Source organism: Zootoca vivipara, chromosome 4 (genome assembly GCF_963506605.1).
Source record: "Zootoca vivipara chromosome 4, rZooViv1.1, whole genome shotgun sequence".
NCBI lineage: Eukaryota > Metazoa > Chordata > Lepidosauria > Squamata > Lacertidae > Zootoca > Zootoca vivipara.
Window position 1 is genome coordinate 36,334,857 of NC_083279.1, and position 25,875 is coordinate 36,360,731.

Here is a 25,875-nt window from a genome sequence, read left to right on the forward strand (position 1 = left end):
CAGTGCAGTCCAGCATTCAGAATGATTTAACAGACTGTAGAGGCTGCAACCCGTTTTGCCCCTTTAAGATTGGAGATGAATAGCTAATTTTGCTGCAGAGAATTTGCCTGCTATGAATCACAAATACTCCTTCACTTTGTGACTCTGAGAGTCTGATCAAAACATTGCTGCACACTCTTATACTGACAGAAAGGATTAATTGTTCTTCCTTCTGCTTTTCTCCTTGCCCTACTCGTCCAACCCCCAGGAAGGGGAAGAAAGCATTTGCATCATGATTTGGAAAGCAAATTAAGTGCTTTCAGCATGGCTAGGACTGTTTTCATTTCACCTGAAGATTACATTGGTATTGTTGAAATGGCTGGGAGGATTTAGGAAGGAGAGAACTCAGTAAGCAAAAGTAGCTGATGCAACCTGAGAGCACCAAAAGCAAATGAGGATGACACTTCAGCCCGTTATAAAGAATGCATGTGACTAGGGACTTAGGGCACTTCCAGGCGGTTGCTATTTTGAGGTGAAAAACACATACTGACAAATTCTGGTTGCACAATTATTGATTGGAAGGTCTTGTGCAACAACCCCACTTCCCTCAAAAGACCAGACTTTTTTGCTATAAGAAGATAGCATACTTCTAAGGGGGGCATTCAATGAACGCCCCCTCCCTTTATTTACACTTTCAAGTTTAAAGATATGTCAATAAATTCTGGCAGTACACCCATCAGCCCCAGTTTGAATGAGATTCAGGTTACGGGACACAAGCAGATGGTTATTTAACCTCCAAAGGAAGCAGAATGAATGTTCAATAAACCAGTGTTTCCCAACCTTGTGCCTCCAGATGTTTTTGGCCTACAACTCCCATGATCCCTAGCTAGCAGGACCAGTGGTCAGGAATGATGGGAATTGTAGTCCGAAAACAGCTGGAGGCACAAGGTTGGGAAACACTGCAATAAACAGACTGCCTAATCCAGGTTTCCTCAACCTCGACCCTCCAAATGTTTTTGGCCTACAACTCCCATGATCCCTAGCTAGCAGGACCAGTGGTCAGGGATGATGGGAATTGTAGTCTCAAAACATCTGGAGGGCCAAGGTTGAGGACGGCTGGCCTAATACCTTATACACCCAGTAGATTGCTGCCAACTGCGGAAAAGTCCTCCTTCCAAAGATCTCGGAAACAGACTCCACAGTAACTTGTAGCAGGACTTTTAGTGTGGCTTCCCCAGTTCTGTGGAGTAGCATTCCTGTTGAGATACAACAGGTACCCACTGTTTCATCTTGTTTTAAATGCAGTTGTGGTTTTTATGTGTAACTTGCTTTGCAATGGTGGTTTACAAAGCAATTAATAAGTGTAATAATAATACAACAACAATGAACAGGTTGCCAAGAAGCCCCCTGAAAGGCTCATTTCCCTGTGTCCGTACTGCATAAGCTGCTTCTGATTTTGTTGAGTCTGCACTTGAACACACATCTACTCAGTCATCTGTCCTTACAGATTTAGGAGCCAGCATTTTCTGGAAGTGATGGTGTGCTACATCTTATACAGTTGGTTTTTCTGGTCAACTGGCAAGCCCTACTTATGTCATGCACTCAAAATGCTACTTTTAAAGCAAACTGGGCTGCAAAACAAGGTTAAAAACATTTAGCCTACTACTGCCCAGTTTGCACACTCCAACTCTCAGGCCAGCTTGGGATAGGCTTTTTTCTCTGTTTCTGACAAGTTTGTGGTCTGAAGACAAAAAGGATTCTGCTAATTCCTGGGGGCTGTAGTTTCTATGGAGATGAGAAAGCAAAATCAGTTCTTTGTCAAATACTTTGTCAAGGTTTTCACAAAAGAAAATGAAATGAAATGCGGCTTCATAAAATGATATCACTGTCCAACTAAATTTATGGATTCTGTGACAGAGTGAAAAATATACTGGTTTTATCTTCCAGGTTCACTTTTTATTCAGTTTGTTTGGTTTATACGCTAGATTGTGTGTGGGGGGGAATAGCTGCTTAGACCAATGTTATCATATCTTCTGCATGCCTTGATGAAAGTGTGTTTTGCATATTTTATTAACTACTGTTTGTTTTTCTAAACTCAAAAGGTTTGTCTTATTTATATACTAAGTTTACATGAACTTGTTTGGCTTGTTACCTTGGTTACTGAGGCCCATCTTTGTATAGATTTGTGCTGATGCAACAATTCTTCTACTTAGTAACTTGAGGTTATGTCTCATATGGTAGCCTTTCCCCTTTTTTTCTATGCAGAAGTGTTTAAGTAGAAACTACAGAAAACAGCACCTCAACTTCAGTGTATTTTGCTTATGCTTTATCTTTGAATGGGTTGTGCTATAAACCTTTAGTCAATATGCAGGAAAGTAAGAAAATCCTACTTTTGTGAATAACGATTTAAGGGCTGCATGTGATGGAACTGTGGGCTCATTATTCATGGTGATAAGCACAGTTGCTTAAGTGATAAGTTTGCAGGATTTTCTCAGTAAGGCAAGTTTTAAGGTCCTAGTTGCTAAGACATCCTTTGACTTATTCTAGAGCATGACATTAAATGTCCATAAAGTCTTATACCTGTGATTACAAATGAAGCAATGAGTTACATGTCGGTATTCTCAAGGTCACAGATTATTTATTGATAACACAATTATATTGCAACTACTGTATATAATAATTTCATTAGAGGCAGCTCAGAATAAGAATTTTCATCTGCACTGTAGCTGGGGAAAGAAGGCTTACCCCAAATGCTAGAGTGCCAATTGAAAATTAATTCCCAGTTGCTGTTATTATTATTATCATTTAAGCAGATGGGCTTTCTAATGACATGTTTAGCATCACAGGTAATTTGGCCATCACAGGAGGAGGAAATGACAGCAAAATTTTCTGGCTTTGATCCTAACTACCATGAACAGATTTCTGCTTGTAGAATAGGGCTTTCCTATATCCTACTTTTTGCTGAAGTACAATGCACCAATGTTAAAGAACTCTGGATTTGAGACCCTAATTCTGAGAAATATTTTATCATAAAGTTATGATTGAATTCAGTAAATGACATGCATTTGGTGGTGGTCATGATCAATTACATTAGAAAGTTTCTGTTAAATTAGGGTTAATAAGGAGGCATGCTAATTTAATTGGGGATTAATAAATCATTAGATTTCCTGATATTAATATGTTATTTAACTTGAGCAACTTAAATATGTCACCATTAATTAAAAGTGTTGTTCTGCCAATTATGCTGTTCATTTTCATTAGGACTTCACCAAGCAATTCAAAAATCTACAAGTTAATATACTTAAATCTTGTGCATATTTCATCAGAATTATATTATTTCATTTTATTCTTTTATGTCCTGGCCCTCACTGCTGGATGAAGAATTGGAACTACGGACTCGGCTTCTGCCTAAAGCCCTGATGCATTAATCAAAACAGTGCATAGGCAAAGCTCAGTTTCCACAGGGCAACAAGTGCAGGAGAGGTACAGATGCATGGCTAAGAGCAAACTAAGACACTGATCCAACAAGTAACACACCCCAGTACTTTTCTTTTGGAAGACAGGGTGGGCATAGCATTTAGCATTACAAGTGGCCATTGTCCCAGGACTGGGCAACCAAATGGGCATACCTCAAGTGGTCTGGGTTTGCAAAGTTTGTTCATGCCAATACTGGTCTTTCTGTGTCCTTGGATACAGAGGCAAAGGTGGCACCATCTCATCAGATTTACTCTCAGTTGCCTCCTCCAAAGGAGGAGATTTCTCATTGGCAGGAGGTCTCCAGTGTCACAGAAAAAGGACATTCCTCTGCTAACCTGCTTGGTCCCTCTCCTGCATCCAGCTCTCCACTCCCTGGACTACTGAACCCCTCTTCAGACTCACCTCCTTCATCCTGCTAGGACCCTCCCCAGGGTCACCCAGTTTCAATTCTCTGGGCTCCTCCCATTCCACCTCAGGATCTGATGTTTCTCGCCATTACATATCCACAGGACTTATGGCATTTTTAAGACATTTGAAACTTTAGACTTCCCAGTCTTGAGTGTTCAAAAGTTTACCCAGTACAGATGACTCCAGTGGAATATAATTCTCAAAATATCATTGTCACAGCCCATAACAAAAATTGATGCAGTCTATTTAGGATTTCCCCAGCTCCGAAATGTGGCTCTCTGCCAAATGCAATATAATAAAACTATTTGCTTTTGACTTTGAGAAAGGTTGGAAGAGAAGGATTCACAATTTTAATGGAAAACAGTTGGGTAGCATATTTTGCTCTAGAAGTTGGTTTCTTTGTTTGTTTGTTTTTAAAAAGAACTCAACCCAAACCCTGAAATAACTTGAATTATCTTATTCTCATTTCTTGTTTTGTTTGTTTCATTAGGGAGTTGCAATGCTTCCTTGATTACCCCAAATGTAAATGTCAAGATCCAAATGTCACATTACTTCCAGTTCAATTATTTTGAAGTAACTGTTAGGGAAGGAGTGGAAAGAAGAAAAACTGGCTGGAGGGGAAGTAAGTTATACACAAGTAACATCTGGAGCCTAAACAGCAGCATTGGCTATAGTTTCCTGACATTTTACAGTACAGCATATCCAAGCCATTTACACTGTTACAGTCCAACAAGCCTCTTTGCATGGATGACTGTGCTCACCTATTTGCATGTCATTGGACTTTTCCCTTTCACATTGTAAGCTGGAAACCTCAGTTGCATAGCAATTACATGCATGTGTACACAAACACGCAGAGAAGAGTCTAAGCCAGGCATCCCCAAACTGCGGCCCTCCAGGTGTTTTGGCCTACAACTCCCATGATCCCTAGCGAAGAGGACCAGTGGTCAGGGATGATGGGAATTGTAGTCCAAAACATCTGGAGGGCCGAAGTTTGGGGATGCCTGGTCTAAGCTTTCCAGTGAACTCACTTAGGCAAGCCGTTATCCCCACTTTTCTGATAATGCAAACACCAGTTTTATTTGTATATTCCCTTTCCATATATGCTCAGGGTAGTTTACATCAAACTGTCAAAAGTATTGCAATGCATAAAATCATAAACAATCAGCCTCCAGTATCTCAGTAGTTGAAACATAAATTAATAAGAAGGCAATGCATAAATTTCAAAATCCATTAAAGCAACTCATAATATGGGGATACTGGCCTGTCCTATAGATTTGCTGAGCTAATGTTTGCAAAGGTCTTTAAGCACAGTGATCTCTGTCTTGTTAAATATACAAGATGTATTTATTATTGGAGTTTATCTCTGCACTTAATTTATATGCAAATAGACATTAAGGAGAGGAATAAATAAGAGTTACTTTATTACAACTGTTTAGATTTTCTATTGACAGCAATCTAAGAGCCAAACTGCACTAGACATTTCAGAGCAGGCCTGAGAAAAACCTCTCTTCGGAATCTTTGGGGAGGGAGAATTCCCCATTGTTCTCATTAATACCAGCCCCTCCCACAGCTGAGGCACTTTGCATTTTTAAAAACCTGAACTTTGTCTACATGCAATGTCAAGTGTGATAATCGTCTCTTCTCTTGTCGCTAAAGTGACTGATGAGTATATTTGCCTGGGATCGCCGCAAAAATGTTAAAAGAGCATTCTGATTACATGCTACTGGTTTGGGAACTATCCATGCCTAATGTCAGAAGCATTTGATGTGTACTCTAGTCTTCTAATGCCTAGGCCACACAAACACACGTCTGTATGCATGTATATCAGTTTTGCTGTGCTTAACGGCGTTTTTTCATGATTAAACACATCAGTGCCTTATTCTTCATGATGGGGAAAAGCTCAAGAACATCACCTGAAGGCATATTGGAGTTCTGTTTGTAGACTGAGGTTCAATTTAAGCAGATGTGTTGCTGTCATTCCCCTTAAAATGAAACCTGTCACAGACACAACTAACAAGAATTGTTCATTCCACTTTAGTACAGAGCCCTTCAACCTCAATTAATTTACCTTGTGTTTTCACTTCTCCAGCCCACTTTACTCTGCTTTATCTTGTAAACTGCATTTCATTAAGACTCTGCAACCGGGTTCACCAATGCATTTTTATGAGTCTCTTTCTTCCCAGGCCAATTTCTTTTCTAAAGCATAAGTTTGTTGACTAATAACGTAGGAAGATGGCATAAGCATGTACCAGCAGTAATGTGAATAGAGAAGAATCCTCAAAGGCTTGTGTTCACACAATTTCAAATTTAGAAGTACTCCACATGAAGGTATGCACTACATATGCAATGCACGGTGTGATGTGATCTGGGCATGCCCATGTACACCTTGATGCCCTTTCAGAGTGATTGCCAATCCGTCCAATTACTAAGCGTGCTGACTCGATGACATAATTGGCTGGGTCCAACATTTTCATTCTGTGAATAGAAACTTCAGGTTTAAATAGATTTTTTTATCCCAACCTTCAAATTAAATTTGCCAGGGTGGCTTCCAAACAATAAAAATTACGTGAGATGTAACGGAAGGCATTCCCACTCACAGGAGGAGATTCCTACTTTCGTAAGGACCTCTTAACTCACTGAAGAGTTCTTCTGTCACCCTTGGCACCCTACAACAACTTCACTAGTATCCGCCAGAGAGAGATGAGTTATATTTATGTGGGGTTCAGAAGTATCCGGGAAATTGCAATATAGAAAAAACAAATACCCAAGCCCCCAGTTATAAGTCATTATGCACCATTTCTCTGTTCAGGCTTATAGATGTATTTTTGCTTTCTTGTGTTTAGTTCTAGATGTTCTACATTTTGTATGAGGAAGGCAAGGCAGCTTTTGGCATGCTTGTATATGATTGATTTGACCAAGATCAATTTTATGAAAAAGCTGTACGTGACTTTATTTAAAAAAGAAAATGGACTTTATATATAAAAAAACAGATCCTTTCCCCCACCCCTTTCTAATTACATTTCTACCATATGCTCATCCAGATGGCTTCTACTTATAGAGCGCTATAAAATGACCTAACTTCAGAGGATTTAATCGCTGAAGAAGCTTATGAACAAATAGAATTTACACTTTGTCAGAAAAGGGGGGGAAATCTGAATTCCCCTCCCCTTGCTTTGCTGCAAAGTTTCCCATTCACCTGATGCGGTTGTCTTATAGCCTATATATTGAGTAAATATATTGAGTAAAACACTGTAAGGATGAAAATGCAGGAACCAGGGCATGAGAGGCACCTGACAATGAAGCAGCCATTTTGAATGTAATCTGGTCTGGGCCTAATTGTTGCCTTGATGTAAGAACATCTGAAGACTCCATATATACACCACCTTGAGCTTCCTAGAGAAAGGGCAGAAAATGAAGATTATAAATGCAGAATTGTGGAAAGGAGAAGTTGACTTTTAGAAATGAATATTTTTTTAGCTGATTGAGCAGACAAAGTATTCATACAAGAGTCCTCATGATAATTTGCTTTGCTTTACACCCAGTGGGCATTTTCCTTAAATGATCAGAAGATGTTAACTTCACGGTACTTATTTGATTGCCAAATACTAATGGTTTGTTGTGTGGTATTAGTTTGTACAAACACATTATTCCAGTGTTCCTATTTTATTCCTCCTGGTTTTAATACTTTAACAGGCAGGTCTAAGTTGACTTTGAAAAGAGATCTAAATACTATACAAATTTAACGGTACAAAATTTTAATCAGGGTAGGATATAGGGTTTTGGTAGTTTATGAGAAGTCCATCTATCACTCTTTCCAAGCTTCCTGTCTGGCTGAATGTTTGTAATTTGTGTTGGGTGTGCAGGACAGATTGCTGCCTTGGGCATGGTGCTGAGCACCCCCATGTTTAGTCCTGGGGAATGCCAGTATTCATGCTGACACATTTTGGATTTGGTTTTGTCAACCAGGCAAGAAGAGAGGGTGACCTGAAAGTGGGAGATTTTACAACTGTCTCCTTGCCATGGGCAGGTAACATTCTGTTGACACATAGGAATATTCCACACCTGGAAGCTGACTGATCCAGATGGCTTCCAGATAGCTCTGGGGAGTTTCCTGGCTGATGGGTGGAATGCCATTGATGTGACTGCTCCTGAACATCTTCTCTCACATAGCTGGTGTCTATTATGAATTCTCTTTATAATACCTACATTTTGGTTTAGGAGACAAAATTTGAATTCAGTTTACCAGTGCCGTATCTGTTGGTCCACCTGTGTGTTACGTACTAGGTAAGAAAGTTTCCATGCTGATGTATCTGCCTCTAATTGAAGTGTAACTTTACTACTGTTATTACTCTCTGGAACACTTCGACTGGACTTGCATGTATTGTGTAAACACCAAGAAGGCACAAGGTGAACCCAATTATGAGTGTTCTGCTGATATGTACTTGGGGGGGGGGGTTATGCAGATTTGAAGTTATATTCCTCATTTATCCAACATAAGATGATGAATTTTAGAGTAATATGAGGTTGTCCTCAGTTTATCACCATGTCACTCTGTCACCTAGGTAGGTAACCTTTAACAGATAACAAACATATATATTTTATGTTTCTTTTCCCCTTAGTCACATAACGCAGTCTGCCCCTTTTGATGACCCACGATTAGACAGCTGCCAAATCACACCTCCAGCTCCTCGGAAAGTGGAAATGAGGCGAGATCCAGTGCTGGGATTTGGTTTTGTGGCTGGCAGTGAAAAGCCCGTGGTGGTGCGCTCTGTCACACCAGGTATGGTTCCTTCTATGTTTGAGTTATTCTAAAACTTATGACCTGGCAGGAGAATGGATCTGATTATTGTGTGTAACTGACTGCATTGTGATTTCAACATTTCTGCTTTCTGCTGTGAATCCTTCTAATGTACAGCCATAATCAACATTAAAGCTTATATTGGTGACTAGGTTGGCTCTTTCCCTCATCCTAAATGAATTAGCAGGTGGCACATTACAATCAATCATTCGTCCACTGTGGCTGTCACTTAATAATGCAGAGCAGTATCTCACAGACCTGACCCGCTTTTTACCCTACTCAGTACCTCAGGATCTGAGATATCTTGGATGCTTCTTAAAGCACAAGGACCACACTTCTGGGAAGTCTGCAAGGGGGGATGGTTATCTGTGGTTAGGCAGAGCCTTGAGCAGGCAGACGTCCAGCTTCCAGGGTCTACTTCGGTCCTTCCTCCCACCCTTAGGACCCCTAGGTCAACCTGCTGGAATCAAGTACAAATGCAAAATGGACATACACTTGGAATTAAGAAAGCGCTCAGGAATTCTTGCTTTTAGGACCTGAACAAAGCTCATAATCCATTCCTATTTTTGCCTTGTTTCTTCATTTTAGCAGGCTAATTTGAAAAGTAAAAAATAATAATAATGTTGCTGTTCCTTGGAAGTCAGAATTGTATCTACTGCAAATCACCCAGTGATCTACCAGTAGACCCTGGTCTAGCTTCTGTCCATCCCTGCTTTATCCCTGCTTCATGTGCCACTAGGGAATTTCAGAAGTCTGAAATAAGAAGCTGAAATTGATACTAAAACTACTATTGGTACAATTCTTTGATCTGTCAGCAAGTTTTGCTTGTATATCTATACATCTCACGTGGAGGGGGCAGAGATCATTGCTTTCCCACTGATATTTGTTATCTCCAATGCAAAATGCTTGAAGGAGTTCTGCCTTCCATATCAGCTGAGCTAGCCCAGGATCTGTAGAGATGGTCCTTTTGGGTGTCCCACTGGTGAGTGTAGCTCACTGTGTGGTGAAGTGGAATAGGACCTTCTCCTTAGTGGATCCCCAAATGTGGAATTCTAGATCTACGTCTAGATTTGCAGCATCTAGTTAAAGACATGTCTGTTCACCCAAGTTTTTGGTGCGAATTTATCATTTTGATCATGATCTTACTGTTATGATGTACTGCCGCTGAATCTATTGAAATGATGTTTTTAAAAACACCGTTTTCTCACTTGCTTGTTGATGATGTTACGGTTTTATGATAGAATCAACAGTACTGCATTGTTTCTGTTGTTGAGATTGGGTTCTGTTTTATATAATATTTTGTAAGCCACCCGGGGATCTGTTTTTCATGAAGGGCAATTTAAAAGCAAAGTGAATTAATATTTTTGAATTATTAAAACTAGCCTTCAACAAGGATGATCTGGATGTAGAAGGTACTTCACATCTCCATCATAGTAATATATAATGAATATCTACTATCTGCCTAACAGAGATGTTTTATTGGTACATTTGCAATGATGTATAATCTGTACTTGAATGTCATATGTTTATAGGGGGTCCCTCTGAAGGAAAACTTATACCGGGAGATCAGATCATAATGATTAATGATGAGCCTGTCAACACTGCTCCAAGGGAGAGAGTCATCGACCTTGTCAGGTAGTTGTTTGTTTTTGTTTTATTTTGAGTAATAAACTACTTTATCAAGCTGTGGTTTGATAAACACCATTTCACTTTTGCGTTCAGTATTAGTAGTATTCATAGGTGGGTAATAATTTTATTCGTTTAGCTATAAGCCATAAGACAGAACCCTAACCCCCACACTCCCAACCCTACCCCCACACTCAAACCTGAGCTACAAATTCAGCTTTTAAACCCTTATACTGTTTTCAAAAGTCATGTGTTCCCTCAAATTATTCCAAGAACTATAGTTTCTTGTGGGTGCTAAAAGTTGTTTGGAGACCCATATTCCCTTCATAGAGCTATATTTCCCAGATGGATGGATTATTACCATTCTGGGATCTGTAACTCTGTGTGGGGAAGAAGCTTTTAAATATTATATATGGCTGTATATGGTACGTTCATTGTTCCTATTCTACATATATTGGAATTAGGTTGCCCAAGTGTTGGTGATGTTAGGGAATGATGAAAAACTGTAGTCTATAAAAAGAAAATATATTTAAAAGCTATCTATGGCTTTTCTTTCTTTCTTTTACTCCCCAAGACCACCTGTGACAAGCAGGGATTTTATACAGGTTAACAGTCTGACTATGGCAGACACAAAAGCTGTCAACTTGAACAAATTACTAGTGAAACAGCTTGGCAGGTGACAAGTCTGAAATTAATAGCTAGTTATATGTACTTGTGTATTAGAATCATCTTGACAAAGACAGAAGGATTATAAGAAAAAGAGCCATGGAAACTGGGAACTTACTGAGGCCAGCTTCAAGCTGACTATGAAGGAAGAACAAGGAGTTTTGCTGTGAACAGAACCCCCCTTGGACTTTTTACTTTGTCCTGTTGTGACTTCCATGATTTTCTCAGCCTCCATAAGAACTGGAGACATTCAGTTTTTAAATGAAAGCAGAGAGTCTCGGGAGTCTGTACTCCATCCTAGGCATCGGATTCTTTTTATGCTTCAAAGCAATGGTTGCAGGGAGTGTATGCAATCCTGGAGTATATGCAGTTTCCTGCAGGCAAATTCAGGCAGTTGATTGTAGGTCTTTTAAGCAAACCTCTGTCATTCTAGAATCCTAGATGAGCCATGCATTTTCCAGGGCTAATTCTGCGTGTAACCCCTTTGATACCGATTTAGTCAGGCAATTGTAAATGGATCCTGTAAGTGGTACTGAATTCTTGGAGGAATACTGCAGTGGTGATGTCCTTATACTGTAGAGGGCTACCCTTTATTTCCCATGTCTGCCTGCCGCTGGGACTTTTGACAGCAGTTGTCTTCCCTTTAATGAGTTTCAGTGAGCTGTATTACCGTTACATAATACTTCATTCCACATAAAGAGCTTACTATCGTCTCAATGGGGACATCTGGAATGATTAGGAAAAGTACAGTACAATCACCACATCATGGCAAAAAGTAATCCATGGTGACAATGTGATGAGGCATCCCTTCTGCGAGGCAACATAGCCCAAGATTATAAATGGTTTGGGTACTTTTATGTATTTAGAAATTGGGCTTCCCTTCCTTCCCCCATTCCTGCACCCCCAGTTCTCTCTTTAAAAAAATTAACTTGAAAGACACATTAATCCAAGGGGTAGGATTTTTCTGCACAAAACAATGAAAGTTAACAAAATGAAACTATGGCCTGGTTGGCAGGTAATAAAAGTATGGCATAATATGAATGTGCAAACATGTTGGTGCACATTTAGGAAACCAGGGCTGGTTCACTCCTCCCCTGCTGCTGCTTTGCTACTGGGAGCAAAGCCATGGTTTGGCTTAATGTTACATGCAAACCTGGGTTCGTGTTTTGTCTTTCTCTAAACAAACCATGAGTTTTAACCAGGGTTTGGGATAGACACACCACAGGGCCCAGGTTTGTATGAAGTGAAACCATAGCTTAGCTTCTGGCAGTGTAGCAGCAAGCAAAACCAGGAAGGTGCAAAGTGTTTGCAATTTTCTAAATGTTTGGCATACCGAGCCAATAACATAATAGCTCTCCTCTAATGCTTCATCTTATATATATCCACTCTACATATAATTGGCTATTTGCTGGCTATTACATGAGTACATTATTTACTGCTTAACAGGTGAAAAAATATCATAGAAAAGCGACATGTCACTGAAGCAGCTGGTCAGGAACTCTTGTCCTAGGTATCCATAGGCAAGTAGTTTTTGGACCCAGAAGATTTACAAATATGATCCTCCAGCTGTAGTCCAACTTTATACTGTATATGAAGTGATATTTTTGAATGTGTGCATTTTGACTGAGAGTCTATCATGGTTCTTGCTGATCAGCCTTCTTGTAGGAAAACTCTCTCTGGTAGAATGTGAAGTTAAAGGTCTGGAGACTACCAAGTAGATTCATTAAAAAATAATGAACTGTGGTTCATCCACATTTCTCATTTTACTGGGCTCCTGCTATGCTGACCATGCTTAATTAGAGTGTTCGTCGCCTTTTGAAGCCCAGTTGCTCAGATAGTGTTATAGTATAGTTTGCATCGGTAAGCTCTCATTATTCCTTGGCATACTGAACTGCCCTTCTTCTTGCGTTTTGCTCTGCTGAGTCCCCCCCCCCCATGGACAAAAAAAATAAGAAAACGGCTTGCTTATATCAGTATCTGTAAACCAGACTTGTGCTTTACAATGAGGGACAGAGGGTGCTTCCTTTACAAGCAAAGAAACAGGGAATAAGTTGCTTCCAAAAGCCAAGCTCAGTTCTTACTATATTAATAAACTGCAGAAGGAGAGTGGGTAACGTGCATGCCAAGCAGCTGAGGTCTATTTAAAGAACCTGCTGTGTTGCTATGTAGCAGCAGCTGATGATGATTTTATTATGCTGGTGGTGCCTGTTTTGGTGTCTTAAAGTTAATCACAGTATAGTTTGGAATTAGAGTGGTTTTAAATATGTATGTACAGTGGTACCTCTGGTTAAGAACTTAATTCGTTCCGGAGGTCCGTTCTTAACCTGAAGTACCACTTTAGCTAATGGGGCCTCCTGCTGCCGCCGTGCCGCCGGACCACGATTTCTGTTCTCATCCTGAAGCAAAGTTCTTAACCCGAGGTACTATTTCTGGGTTAGAGGAGTCTGTAACCTGAAGCATTTGTAACCTGAAGCATTAGTAACCTGAGGTACCACCGTATGTATGTATGTATGTATGTATGTATGTATGTATGTATGTATGTATCAACACACACCAGAGCAGACTTCTGCATCCCCCCCCCAAAAAAATACTCCATTTCTTCCATGTCCAGCATGCTGCAAAGTGTACAATACAAAATAATGACTGAAGGGAATGAGAGGCTTCAGGGGTTTGAGCACTAACCCAGGTTTGGTTTCCTTGGAATGAAGGTCAGTGGCAACTGTGGTGTCTGTAAGATATATGTCTTCATTTACACAGATATACAGTTTGAACTAGGGTTGTTCTGGCAAGATAAAGGACAAGGCGGTTGGGTTTTTGTTTTTGTTTTCAATCTGGTACTGAAGTGACTTCAAAGCAATCTGTTAAAGTCTATTTCAGCCTAACAGGATGGCCCCTCTGGAATTGGTCGTGTGCACACATACACATGAATTTATAAATCTGTCTGTGCATGGCTACCCAGAGCTTAAATACTTTAACTTTCCTGCACCCTTCCAAACACATGCATTTTGGAGAGGATCCATAACTTGGCAGAACGAGAGGGGGGGGAGAGAGAAAAGACCTAAAATACAGGACAAAACTGTATCAATGCAGGACGCAGCATTTTATATTGAAATATGGGACAATCCTGTATTGTACAGGACAGGTGGCAGCCCTTGAGCATTAGATGGAAGGGCTCACTGCAATAACATTCCAACAGATCCTGCCTCCCCAGAAGGCTTCCAGGTGGGTTTGCAAAGCCATACCGTAGCTATCATTTTAGCACAGAGAGAAAATCAAGCCTCTCCGTTTCCACCTTCCAGCCCCAGCCAACCTCACCCAGGGGCTAGCCCTGGCTATTGTTCTTCTGCCTCTAGGATGATTTAACACTCCACCAGGTGAGAAAGGGGAAGGCTCACCCATTTATCTCTCTGGCAACATGGCCTGCTTACAGGTCCACCTATGGCAGGCATATCAAACCTGCAGCCCTCCAGATGTTTTGGCCTACAACTCCCATGATCCCTAGCTAGCAGGACCAGTGGTTGGGGAAGATGGGAATTGTAGTTCAAAACATCTGGAGGGCCGCAGGTTTGACATGCCTGACCTATGGCATATTAGCCTGGCAAACAAGCTGCTCTGACCAGTTCAGCAGTTCCTTCTACTACAAACTCCCCTCTTGTAGATAGAAAACCACAGGCTTGGTTGAGACCTACAGGCAGCATTGAAACCAGCTTCCAAACCCTATAACGAAATATATCCACACAAAGAAAGTGTGACCACTTATCCTTTCTATCCTTTGTGAATGTTTTTTCTTGCACAAATATCCTGAGCAAACAGTGCTTGACTATGTGCTCCTGCCGCTGGATTCCAGGGACAGCTGAGGATACTACTCAGTATCCTGCACTCATTAGGTGTAGCATCCACCTAATGGCCAAGGGGACTTGACTGACAGACCTGTTGGAGTGATGGAATGAAGTTAGAGATCCACAGATTTGTGATGCTAGGGGACTTAAAGCTGAATCTGCCTTATCTGGCTTAAGCTTCAGACTTTATGACTATTATGGGCATTTTAGCAGTTTGAGGGGTAGAGCCAGGTCCAAAATAATGGCTCAAGAGTGACGCCAGGTGCTAGTTGGATGACCTGTATATTCAAGTACTGTACAGGCTTATACTACAGGAGTCAACCTTTCAAATCTACAAAAATAATCCAGTTATCTACTCATAGATCCCAATCTAACCTCTGTCTACCCTGTATAGTACAGGCAGACAGGTGGCTGATATCGCAAAGGCAGCATTGCAGTGGAAGGGAAGCAGCTATTCTGTCTGATTTCTTTCCTGAGGAGGGAGCAATTACCGGTATATAAGACTAGCTGGTCCCCTATTGGCTCCTGGGTCCACATGGCCTGGGCTGATAGACTGCACTACATCTTTCTGGCCATTATCTGGATAGTCTTTTATAGCAGCAATATGAGTCCAGGTTCTCTTACCTGAGAACTGCCCATTGCACAGGGAGTAAAACACTTGACTCTCACTGACAGAGTTCCTGGTTCAAGCCTGTTGGATCCCTAGGAAAAGTAGTGTTCTTAATGTTTTATAGACCAATCAATCATTAGATGAGTACTTTTGCTGGGAGAAACTGAAACGGTCTCTCTGAGACTAATTTACTGTTTTAAGAAAGTTTTCAATTTTTCCCAGTTTGCCACGACATAGTCTAATTGCTAATGTGGCACAGTTGAGAACATTTTGATTCCTCATTTGAATCTCTGTGCTGTCAGTTTTATTTCACACACAAGAAAAGTGAGTAACACTCCTCTAAAACAAATTGCCACATTGTTTAGCATATATCCCTATGGTTCTCTGTGTTGTTTTCCCAAACAATTAAAGAACCTGGAGTCTGCATTTGAATCATAACCATGGATTTATTTGACACTAATTGTGCTTGTTGTTGAACACATGAGGTTTCACAGGATGTTGAAAGACTATTATTTCATTTGACTGCATAGAATTGTGTGAAAGCTTTTAGGAACCAAAATATAGTAGACTAACCCTAGATACCGTGGTATTTGTGTAGTACTTTGATATAGCTTGTAATAAGCAAAGGAACAAATCTGATTTTGGCAAAAAAATTGACATAAATTCCATACTTTTTTAGAGTATTAGTGAAAGTTTTGAAAATAGTGACTAAAAGATTTCATAGAATCCTTGAATAACAGAATCATTGAATAAGGGTCATGTCATCCAACTCCTTGCAATGCAGGAATCTCAAGTAGATCACGCCTGACAGATGGCCATCCAACTTCTGCTTAAAAGTGTCCAAAGGAAAGAGAGCCCACTACCTCTTATGGGAGTCTGTTCTTTGGCGAACAGTTCTTACTGTAAGAAAGTTCTTCCTGATGTTTAGGCAGAATCATCTTTCTTATAACTTGATTCCATCATTTTAGGTCCTAGCCTAGTGCCATCCTCCATGTAACAACCCTTTAGATTTTTGAAGATGGCTATGGCATCTCTTCTCAGTCTCCTCTTTAGAAGCTAAACATACCCAGTTCACTCAACTGTTCTTCTTCCAAACCCTTTAGCACCTTGGTCACCTTCCTCTGCACACATTCCAGCTTGTCAATATCCTTCTTAGGTTGTGGTGCCAAGAACTGGACACAGTACTCCAAGTGTGGTCTGACCAAGGCAGAATACAGCAGGACTATTACTTCCCTTAATTGGGACACTATACTTCTGTTGATGCAACCTAGAATAGCTGTTGATTCATGTTAATGCATTTGATTGTAGTACTACATATGTCAGTACTAAGTATATGAGGGGGTGTGAGTGGCACTGTGGTCTAAACCACTGAGCCTCTTGGGCTTGGTGATCAGAAGGTTGGCAGTTCGAAACTGCGAGGTGGGGTGAGCACCCATTGCTCTGTTCCAGCTTCTGCCAACCTAGCAGTTCAAAAGCACACAAAAGTGCAAGTAGATAAATAGATACCGATGCAGAGGGAAGGTAAATGGCGTTTCCGTGTGCTATGCCTTCCGTCATGGTGTCCCATTGTGCCAGAAGTGGTTTAGTCATGCGGGCCACATGACCTGGAAAGCTGTCTGTGGGCAAAGGCCAGCTCCCTTGGCTTGAAGCAGGATGAGCGCCACACCCCATAGTCACCTTTGACTGGACTTAACCATCCGGGGTCCTTTAACTTTACCAAGTATAAAGGAAAGTTCAGCCTGAGCAAGCTGCAGAGAATTCTAAAGGCGGGGGGGGGGGAGCTATTCTTTCTTTAACTAGCCTTGATTCTGAAAATTATTCTCAAATGTGGGAAATAGCCGAAAAAAGAGGTTTCATTAAAAAGAGGAAAAATTCAGTAATCTAAAGTTAATACATATTTTGCCAAAAGAGCCGATTTTTAATTAATACAGAAAAAAGGAAATAGGTTAATTAGTGCAAAAGAGAGGAAAGAGGAGAGCTGTGCACCATTTGGCTCAAGGCAAACAGCATGTGCTCCCTGCATTTGTCAGATACTCACAGAAATAGCAGGATTTAACTGTGGAAGAATATGCAGAACTTAGAAAGCAGACAGACGGTAGCTGTTTCAGAGGCTTGAAAGTGATCTGAAAGAGGCATTGTTGCTTGTGGTGTGTGCACTTACCTTGATGTCATGTATGTTCAAATGGCCTTTGCAGGGGTTTTTTAAATGCATCAAACAAAACTCGTAAAACCTGCCACAAGCCAGCCAATCTTAACTTCAGGATATTCTCAGATCTAAACTAGAAGGGATGCCATCTGCACAATAAATGGCTCTTACGAAGCCAAATTGAGTCAGAGTGGGCCTGATCCAGATTTGGACCCTAGGTAGGGGAAGCTTTACCCATTTCCTCTAACTGCTGTTGTTCCGATTCTTTTCAGAGACGTTTACATTGTGAGGGGTAGAAGTTCCCATAGAGTTTGTCTCTCAGAAAGCTAGAGCTTTCAAAAGGTCTGATAAAATATTATGCCATTCCTTCATTGTTTATGGTGGTGTGTAGCTGCAGATAAAATGTTTTGTTTTGTTTTTTGTCTACCTAGACATCTGTATTACTGGAATCATATCTCCGAGCAGTGCGAGATTCCAGGAGTTCCAGGGGCACTTCCCCATGGAATGAGGTTCCATAGAGTCTGTGATGTCTATATGGTTTATTTACGCATATCTACAACCTGAGCCTATGATGGAGGGCTTCGTAGTTTTACCACCCCAAGAGGCCCTTGCTTTGCCCACAGTCACAGCCTTAGATTCAAACAGAAATCAAAAATTGTTCTGTGTCTATCTCCACAGCTTGTTGGTTTGCTTCTACCTTAGCTCACATCAGTCCAATTCTTGGCTCTCAACTTTGTCTTTCTAACTACCCATGAGTTGGGGGAGAGGGGCTGTCTTGCACAAATCCACTTCCTTTGTTCCCCTTAATGGCCCATCACTCAGATGATCACCTCACCAGGAAGATAGCCTGTATATTCCAAGAATTAGGAAAGGTGGGGGAGCTTGTTGGTGTAGTGTGAATTAAGGGTTAAATTACATAGTGCTTTGTCTCATATGTTTAGCTTCTGGATGTGACCTTAGTTAGGGAATGCCTCAGGTGGTTTGTGGGTCTGGTTGTTTGTCTCCTCAAAGTACGCCAAGAAACCAGCACATTTTCTAGTTTTAATTGAGTTTTCTCTGTGGTTAGAATAGATGGTTGATTTTCTGAGAGCTTTCTGCCCTCATTCAGTTGACCTTTAAGTCAACTGGGAGCCAATCCTACCTTCTCTTATATTGGCTTGCACTCTATGCTGGAGATGGAGGGAAACATAAAACTTTACATGAGTGTGTGTGTGTGTGTGTGTGTGTGTGTTGCCAATCCATAGGAGAAGATTTCCAAAGCATTTGACACCTGAAAAACTCGCTCATTCTTTTGAAATGAGAATCTTCTTTCCTAACTTGGCAACTCACCTTGGCTTTCTCTAATGCTGTGTATGTTGATAATCTAGGAAACGGAACATCTCATGATAAGGTCTGTCTGTAGGAAAGACATTATTATTATTATTATTATTATTATTATTATTATTATTATTATTATTTTGCAACCTGCCCTATACCTGCAGATCTCAGGGCAATTCACATCTTAAAGCCTTGAATAAATCCTGAGTTTGAAAAGCTTTATTGAGTGACCCCTAAGGGTCACTCAATAAAGCTTTGGCCACCTCATGAGAAGAGAAGACTCCCTGGAAAAGACCTTGATGTTGAGAAAGATTGAGGGCACTAGGAGAAGGGGACGACAGAGGACGAGATGGTTGGACATCGTTCTTGAAGCTACGAACATGAGTTTGACCAAACTGCGGGAGGCAGTGGAAGACAGGAGTGCCTGGCGTGCTATGGTCCATGGGGTCACGAAGAGTCGGACACGACTAAACAACAACAACAAGGGTCTTAGAGGCACTTATCAGTGGCAAAATAGAAAAATGTAAGCTGTGGGGGGGAGTAGAGAGAGGGGTGTGAGAAGAAGAAGAAGAAGAAGAAGAAGAAGAAGAAGAAGAAGAAGAAGAAGAAGAAGAAGAAGAAGAAGAAGAGGAAGAAGAAGAAGAAGAGGAAGAAACAGAAACCTGTGGGGAGGAGGGCTCTTTCCTTTGGCATCACTATGAGGAGGGGGTGGATATAAAGGCCCCAGGGGGCCCCACACAATGTGATTTGCCCAGCACCCTGTACCTCCCCTAGGATGACCCTGCTTCTCATTGCAAATAATTAGGACATGTTTATTCTGCTTGGAACAAGCAAGAGGCAGTTGGCCCATCTCAGCTCAGCACCCCCAACACTTAGATTCCAGTTCTTTATAGTGAAATGATGGAGACATTTTTGAACAATGTAGATAAGGTGGCATTGAGATAAGAGATTAGATGGCATCAAGGAGCTGGTAGTTCTGCTTCCTGTGATCTGACTCTGTTCTAATGTCTATTTTTAATCTGCACCCTTTGAGCCAGCAAGTTTCTTTGCTGGGCGGAATCATCTGATTTATTCCATCTGACAATGGATTGCAGTGTTTTGCTTTGGAATGAAGGTTTGGTCTTCTTCTTCTGTTAGGTTCTTGATGAACTATTAAAATCAGCATGCCTTTTCTTATGCTCTAAGAGAGGCGTCATAGAACCATGGAATGGGGTGGAATTGGAATGCACCCAGGGGTCATCTAGTTCATTGCCCTGCAATGCAGGAATCTCAACTCACGTATCCATTGGCAAATGGTCCTCCAACCTTTGTTTCAAAGCCTTCCCGGAAGGAGAGTCCACCGCTTCTCCAGGGAGTCCGCCCACTGCTGAGCAGCTCTTACTGCCAGACTGTTGCACTGGAGCTGCTGGGTGAAGGAGAGGGGAGAAGCACTGTATTGAAATGGTCCTCCCCCTCCTGAGGGGATGGGCACAGGAAAAGAGGGGCAAGTGGCACCTGAGGGCTGAGCCTGCCCCATGCATGCCCACTTACTTACCTGTAAGCCCACCATGAGGGCAGGTGATGTGACTGCCTCGGGCGGCAGGGTCCACAAGGACAGCACATCCCCATGTAGAGCTTTATTCAGAGCCGGCTCACCCATAAAGCCAGGTGAGGTGACCACCTCAGGTGGCAGCATCCGCCAGGGCAGTTTACCCCAATGGCGGTTTCCCCACTACATCCCCTTGTTCCTGACAGAGATCTTCTTTCACCCCTTTCCTCCCTGGTTGGGACTTAGGAGTGGAGGGGCTTCATCCTGGGGTCTGCCTCAGGGGCCAAAATGTCTTGGGCTGGACCTGTCTGTAAGGCCCTTGGACAGCAATGGGAGTCTATGAGAGCCAGCATGGTGCAGTGGTTAGAGCCACCTTTCTCAGACTTTGGGTCCCCAGATGATGTTGTTGGACCCTAACCACTGGTCCTGCTAGCTAGGGGACAATGGGAGTTGTAGTCCAACAACATCTGGGGTCCCAAAGTCTAAGAAAGGTTAGAGTGTTGGACTAGAACCTGGGAGTCCAGGGTTCAAATCCCCACTCGGCCATGAAGCTTGCTCTGCCAGTCTTGGACCAGTCACCCATCTTCCAGCCTAACCTAGAGGAAGGGGGTAGGGGCCATTTATATGCCACCTTGAGCTCCTTGGAGGGAAAAAAAAGGTGGGCTGCTAAGGCAAGAAATAAATAAACTGTCTCAGATTTGTTTCCAGTTTTGAAGGTACCGTAGAATGGCTACCTGAGACATTGGATCACACCCCTTGTACCTAAGGTTCATAGTACTATTGCCAACATTGCCTTTCCATATAACAGTGAGTGGCAGCCACCTTTCGCTTTTCACTTTTGTTGTTATTTTTTTGCAGCAGAGCCAAATTAGCCTCACAAAATAAGCAGGAGTGCACTTAATTCTCAGGCCCACCACTTCTGGGAATGTCCCTGTGCTAATTAACCAGAGCATTTGATGGTTAAGCATCTGAACTTGCAGAATTCCCATGATAGAAAATTCTATCGTTTTGCTTTCATGAAATGAGATAATAAGCACAATGCAGGCCCAGAAATATTTACCAAGACTAGCTACTAATGTGGTGTGTAAATATTACAGAGAACAGGTTCTGTAATGGTAACTGCTGTTGTGGTTGAGTTAATATATGAACAACCCTTTGGGGAAAAGAGATTGAATTTTCTTAGCAGTGGTGAAAGTGGATTACGTCTTGACTTTGTAGGAATGGCTTATAAATTTTGTCTGTGATATTCCATCCATTCCTTCTGCTTTCACCCTGGGAAGAGGAACATAGGTAGCTGCCTTAAACTGAGTCAGACCCTTGGTCCATCTTAGCTCAGTATTGTCTACACTGACTGGCAAGGGCTCTCCAGAGTTTCAGACAGGGGTGTCTCCCACCCCTGCCAGGAGACACTGGGGATTAAAGCTAGGACCTGCAATGCAGATGCTATATCGCTGAGTTTCATCCCTTCCCCAGTCTTTTCCAACTGGAAAGTGTGGATAGGCAGAGGATGAGGATGGTTAAATCAGCCACCCCCTACCATGACCCATCTTGGCGTTCAAGGGAGCAATGCAGGGCCGCCCTCCAGCTGCTGCCCGCCCAGAGGGGGGGTGGGGGGCACCGGAGGGATCCTTGCACCACGGCGCCAGATAAGCTTAAGACGGCCCTGATTACTAATAGACCATAAGGATCCAGCATTTTCTTACCCAAAGGAATTCAAAGCACTGTATCCTTGGGCAGCGACAGGGCTCGTTTTTCATGCCTAGCTTAGGATCTCCTTTTACAAAGTACCTGGCACTGGGAGCTGCCATTTAGATTTTCCACAATGCCCCAGAAGAGTCATTCTGGGACACTGCAGGAGATTCAAGTGGTGAATCCAAGCCATCCAGCCCTTATCAAGAATTCTGCTTAAGGGCTCAGCCATACTGCCACTTGTCCCACTGCTTTCCTCCAGGGAAACCATTCTTTATTGCTAATTGGAGCATATGCCAGTTTTATCCAGATTGACATTTCATCCGATTTAGCACTAAGGAGCAGGTTTTCTGGAGGAAAGCAGTGGGACAAGTGGCAGTATGGATGAGCCCTTAAGCAGAATAATAAAGAAGGTACCAGGAAAGCCTCTCTGTGGGGACTGTTCCATAACTGGAGTGTTACTACCCAAAAGGCCCTCTGCATGTTTTTCATAATAATTAGGATTTATATCATGCAAATAAATTTTATGTTTGTTCTCTAACTTCGTTCTCTTATTAAGATTGCCTGTAAATGTCAAGATCTCTAGAGAAATATGTTGTCTCCTGTGCAATGTATCATACTGAATTTGCATTGTGAAATTATCCCTGAAGTCTGTATATCCCCTCTCACACACATTATTCCTTGCTTGCCCCCTTTCTTTTGTGAGCAAAGTCACTTAAGTAATGCAATCTGAATCCGGAGACAAGAGTCTCGAGAAGGCTTTCCTAAGAAAAACGAAGAAAAACAGAGAATAATTTGAAGAGAAAGGAATAATTTTGCCTTTCTTATTTTTGGGCGTTGTACATACCAGGGTGTCATTTGACCAAACGTACAGAGCAAAACTCCATCAGAACAATGCAGCCAGTCAGAACACATGCTACCTCAATATAGATCATCCCACTCTGCTTGGCTGCTGAGCAGTACCTGCACCAGTCCCCTCTTGGCTAGATCATTTTAGCATTAAGAGAATGAACTCTTAAGTAACACATGGAATTATCTCCTGTTGCACTGACAACAGCCTTATCTATTCTGTGTGTCTTTTTTGACCCATAAAGATTGGATTCTTGTTCCGTGTTGGCCAATACCCATCAATGCCCTTCATATTTTCTAGTGCCTTTTGTTAGGACCAGGCCTCCTATCCCACTAATGTCTCATAAGTCATTTGTCATCAGAATATGATTCAGAGTCAGCTATTTCATGTTTCATCTCTATGCAGGAACATTCTTCTCAAAAGTTCTTTCTTTCCTTCTCCACTGAATAAGTAGAAAGGGGGGAGACCTCTGCACCTGCAAGTTCACAGACAAAGTCAATGGCAAATTTTATATTAAAATTCCCATGCTTCGTGTAGTCCGAGACAGATAATACTTAGCAATACTGCTTTGACCTTGGTAATGTTCCATCATCTGATACTTCTATTCACCTTTATGTTCCACATTTCTTGCATGTTAAGTATCTCTATGAAACGGGGTAGAACTGCCAAATACAGTCAAAGTGGAATGCACTGTAAATGTAAAGTGGATGGCCCTGAAATCCCCCTAATCTTAGAAAAATCCTCATTCAGGTTGTTGCTGTTGTTAAGCAAGTGTTAATTCTCTGGAAATAAAGAAAATCTGGTTATTGGCATCTGGATTCTTTGTTAGCTAGACAAAGAGCATATTAACTAAAGCCACTTTATGATCTCTGGTTTCTTTTCTAATCTGCCTTTGTTCAGAGTGGAATATACATTTACACCGCTCTGCCTGTATCTAGGGAGGCATAGCTAGCAAAGGGATGGAAACAGCAGCAAAGGGAGATTTTGATTCTTAAGTTCTAGGGCTGAATTTAATAGCATTTGCTGTGGTTCTTAGTAACATTTGGTGCAAGGTTCACTGTATTGACTGACTGAGGCAGGAGATGTATTTCTCAAGTCTTAATCAATCAAGAATAGCTTGTAAAACAGGAATATCCAATTGTGTTCTTCATGGGTTTGAAAAATGGCAAGTATAGCATTACAGTGAACTCTGGTGGTGCCTCATAAGTTTATGTGTCTCAGCCCTACAACATTCTTCGCTTTTGAAATAAATTGTCCATCCACTGATCAGCCCATGATAACCTGTCACACTTGACCATGTTTGCCTATCCTAACCAGCTGCATGATTTCACAAGCTGCTACCACAAAGATAACCACAGATGAGGTGTCCTATAAACCTCCAATGGAATATTTCACTCCACAGCTATATAAAAGAGTAGGGCTATTCTGTCTTTGTCCAAAGAGCTACACAAAGCAGCATGACAATACAGTGATTTCATCCAGTACACAACTACCACAAAATCTTCAAGTTCATGTTTTCCATCCAGACAGTGTCACATTGAAAGCCTCCCTTTTAGCCAAAGAGCTACTCACAAATGGGCCTTTCTCTGAATTTTTATTTCCTCTCCCTAAAGTTAAAGGGATCAGTACCTTTTCTTTCCCTTCCACTGTGGCTGAAAAGACTGAAAAAGACTTTGTCCCTTGGGTGGGAGTGGGGGTACAGAGTGTGTGTCATGTTCCTTAAGGAAGAGCTGCTACCAGAATGCTTTCCTGACACATGGTTGCTTTTTGTGGAGTTGTTCTAGACTGAATGGGATAGAGAGATCAATAGTGTTTTAAGACCAGTCACGTAAGTTGCAAATGTGGAACCACTTGCCAGGAGTCCCCAGTTACTTCACCTGCTGGATTATTCATGAATAAACTCTTTGGGGCTTTGCACTCATTCAGGCTAATGCAGTGGTGGTGATTTATTTTGTTTTTCCAACTGAGCAGCACTGGCATGCAAATTAGTTGCACTTCAGTCAACCTGGCAATAAATCTCAGAAGCAGGCAATTAATTGCATTGGAAATCGGGGGAGCCAACAGAAACTCAAGTTCATCACCATCAAGTGGCAACTAACCTTTCCCAAATGATAAAAAGAAAAACAGCCCCTTGATGTAATAAAACAAATATTGGCTTTGAGGGTGTTTACATGGCAAATAAATATGCATTTATCTATGTGTTTCTGAGATACTCAGTGAGATTAACACCTCATAACAGTTCCTCGGCAAAAGCTTTGAATGCTCCAGCACAGGCTTTTTGCAATCTCTGTGCCCCATTTTGCTGCTTTACCAATGTACTGGTTCAACTTTTCAGAAAGCTATCAATTAATTACTTTAAATTAATTATAAGTAGATGATTATGACTGTGGTTTTCCTCAGAATCTTTCCTCTTAAGCTTTAGAGGATGCTGAAGGATTTGAATGGCTGAGTCTTCCCTTGTGTGACCCAAAATTACTGTTAACTATGTGCAAACACATTTTCTTAGGGCAGCTGCACACCTGATGCGGCAAACATGTTTGGCGTGCATTTCTGGCAGCAAATGCACAAAGAATTAAAGACATCTTTTCCACGTACCATGCTACAAACATCTGAAAATCCTAACAGGGCCTTGCAAATATCTTATCCATGCTTTAAAAGTGCAAGTTTATGCATGTTTCCTTGGCAGTCAGCCCCACAGTGTTTAATGGGGCTTACTCCCAAGAAAATTGAGCATCAGGATTGCAACCTAAGTGTTGACTCAAATAATCATTGGAATTGGAAGAGACCCAGCGGTCATCTAGTCCAACCCCCTGCAATGCAGGAATCTCAGCTAAAGCATCCATGACAGATGGCCATCTAACCTCTGCTTCAAAACCTCCAGGGAAGGAGAGTCCACAGCCTCCCAAAGGAGTCTGTTCCACTTTGAAAGCAAACACCAGATA

General features: G+C 41.7%; 1 protein-coding gene across 5 annotated transcripts in view; it reads left to right on the forward strand.

The window, feature by feature from the left end:
* FRMPD4 (FERM and PDZ domain containing 4) overlaps positions 1-25,875 on the forward strand; it is a 210,646-nt gene that overhangs the window by 146,541 nt on the left and 38,230 nt on the right. For all 5 annotated transcript variants that reach the window (XM_060273491.1, XM_060273492.1, XM_060273490.1 and 2 more), the window contains exons 3-4: positions 8,484-8,644; positions 10,195-10,297. In XM_060273491.1, the coding sequence (XP_060129474.1) occupies positions 8,484-8,644; positions 10,195-10,297 (264 nt within the window). The remainder of the gene's footprint in view (positions 1-8,483; positions 8,645-10,194; positions 10,298-25,875) is intronic.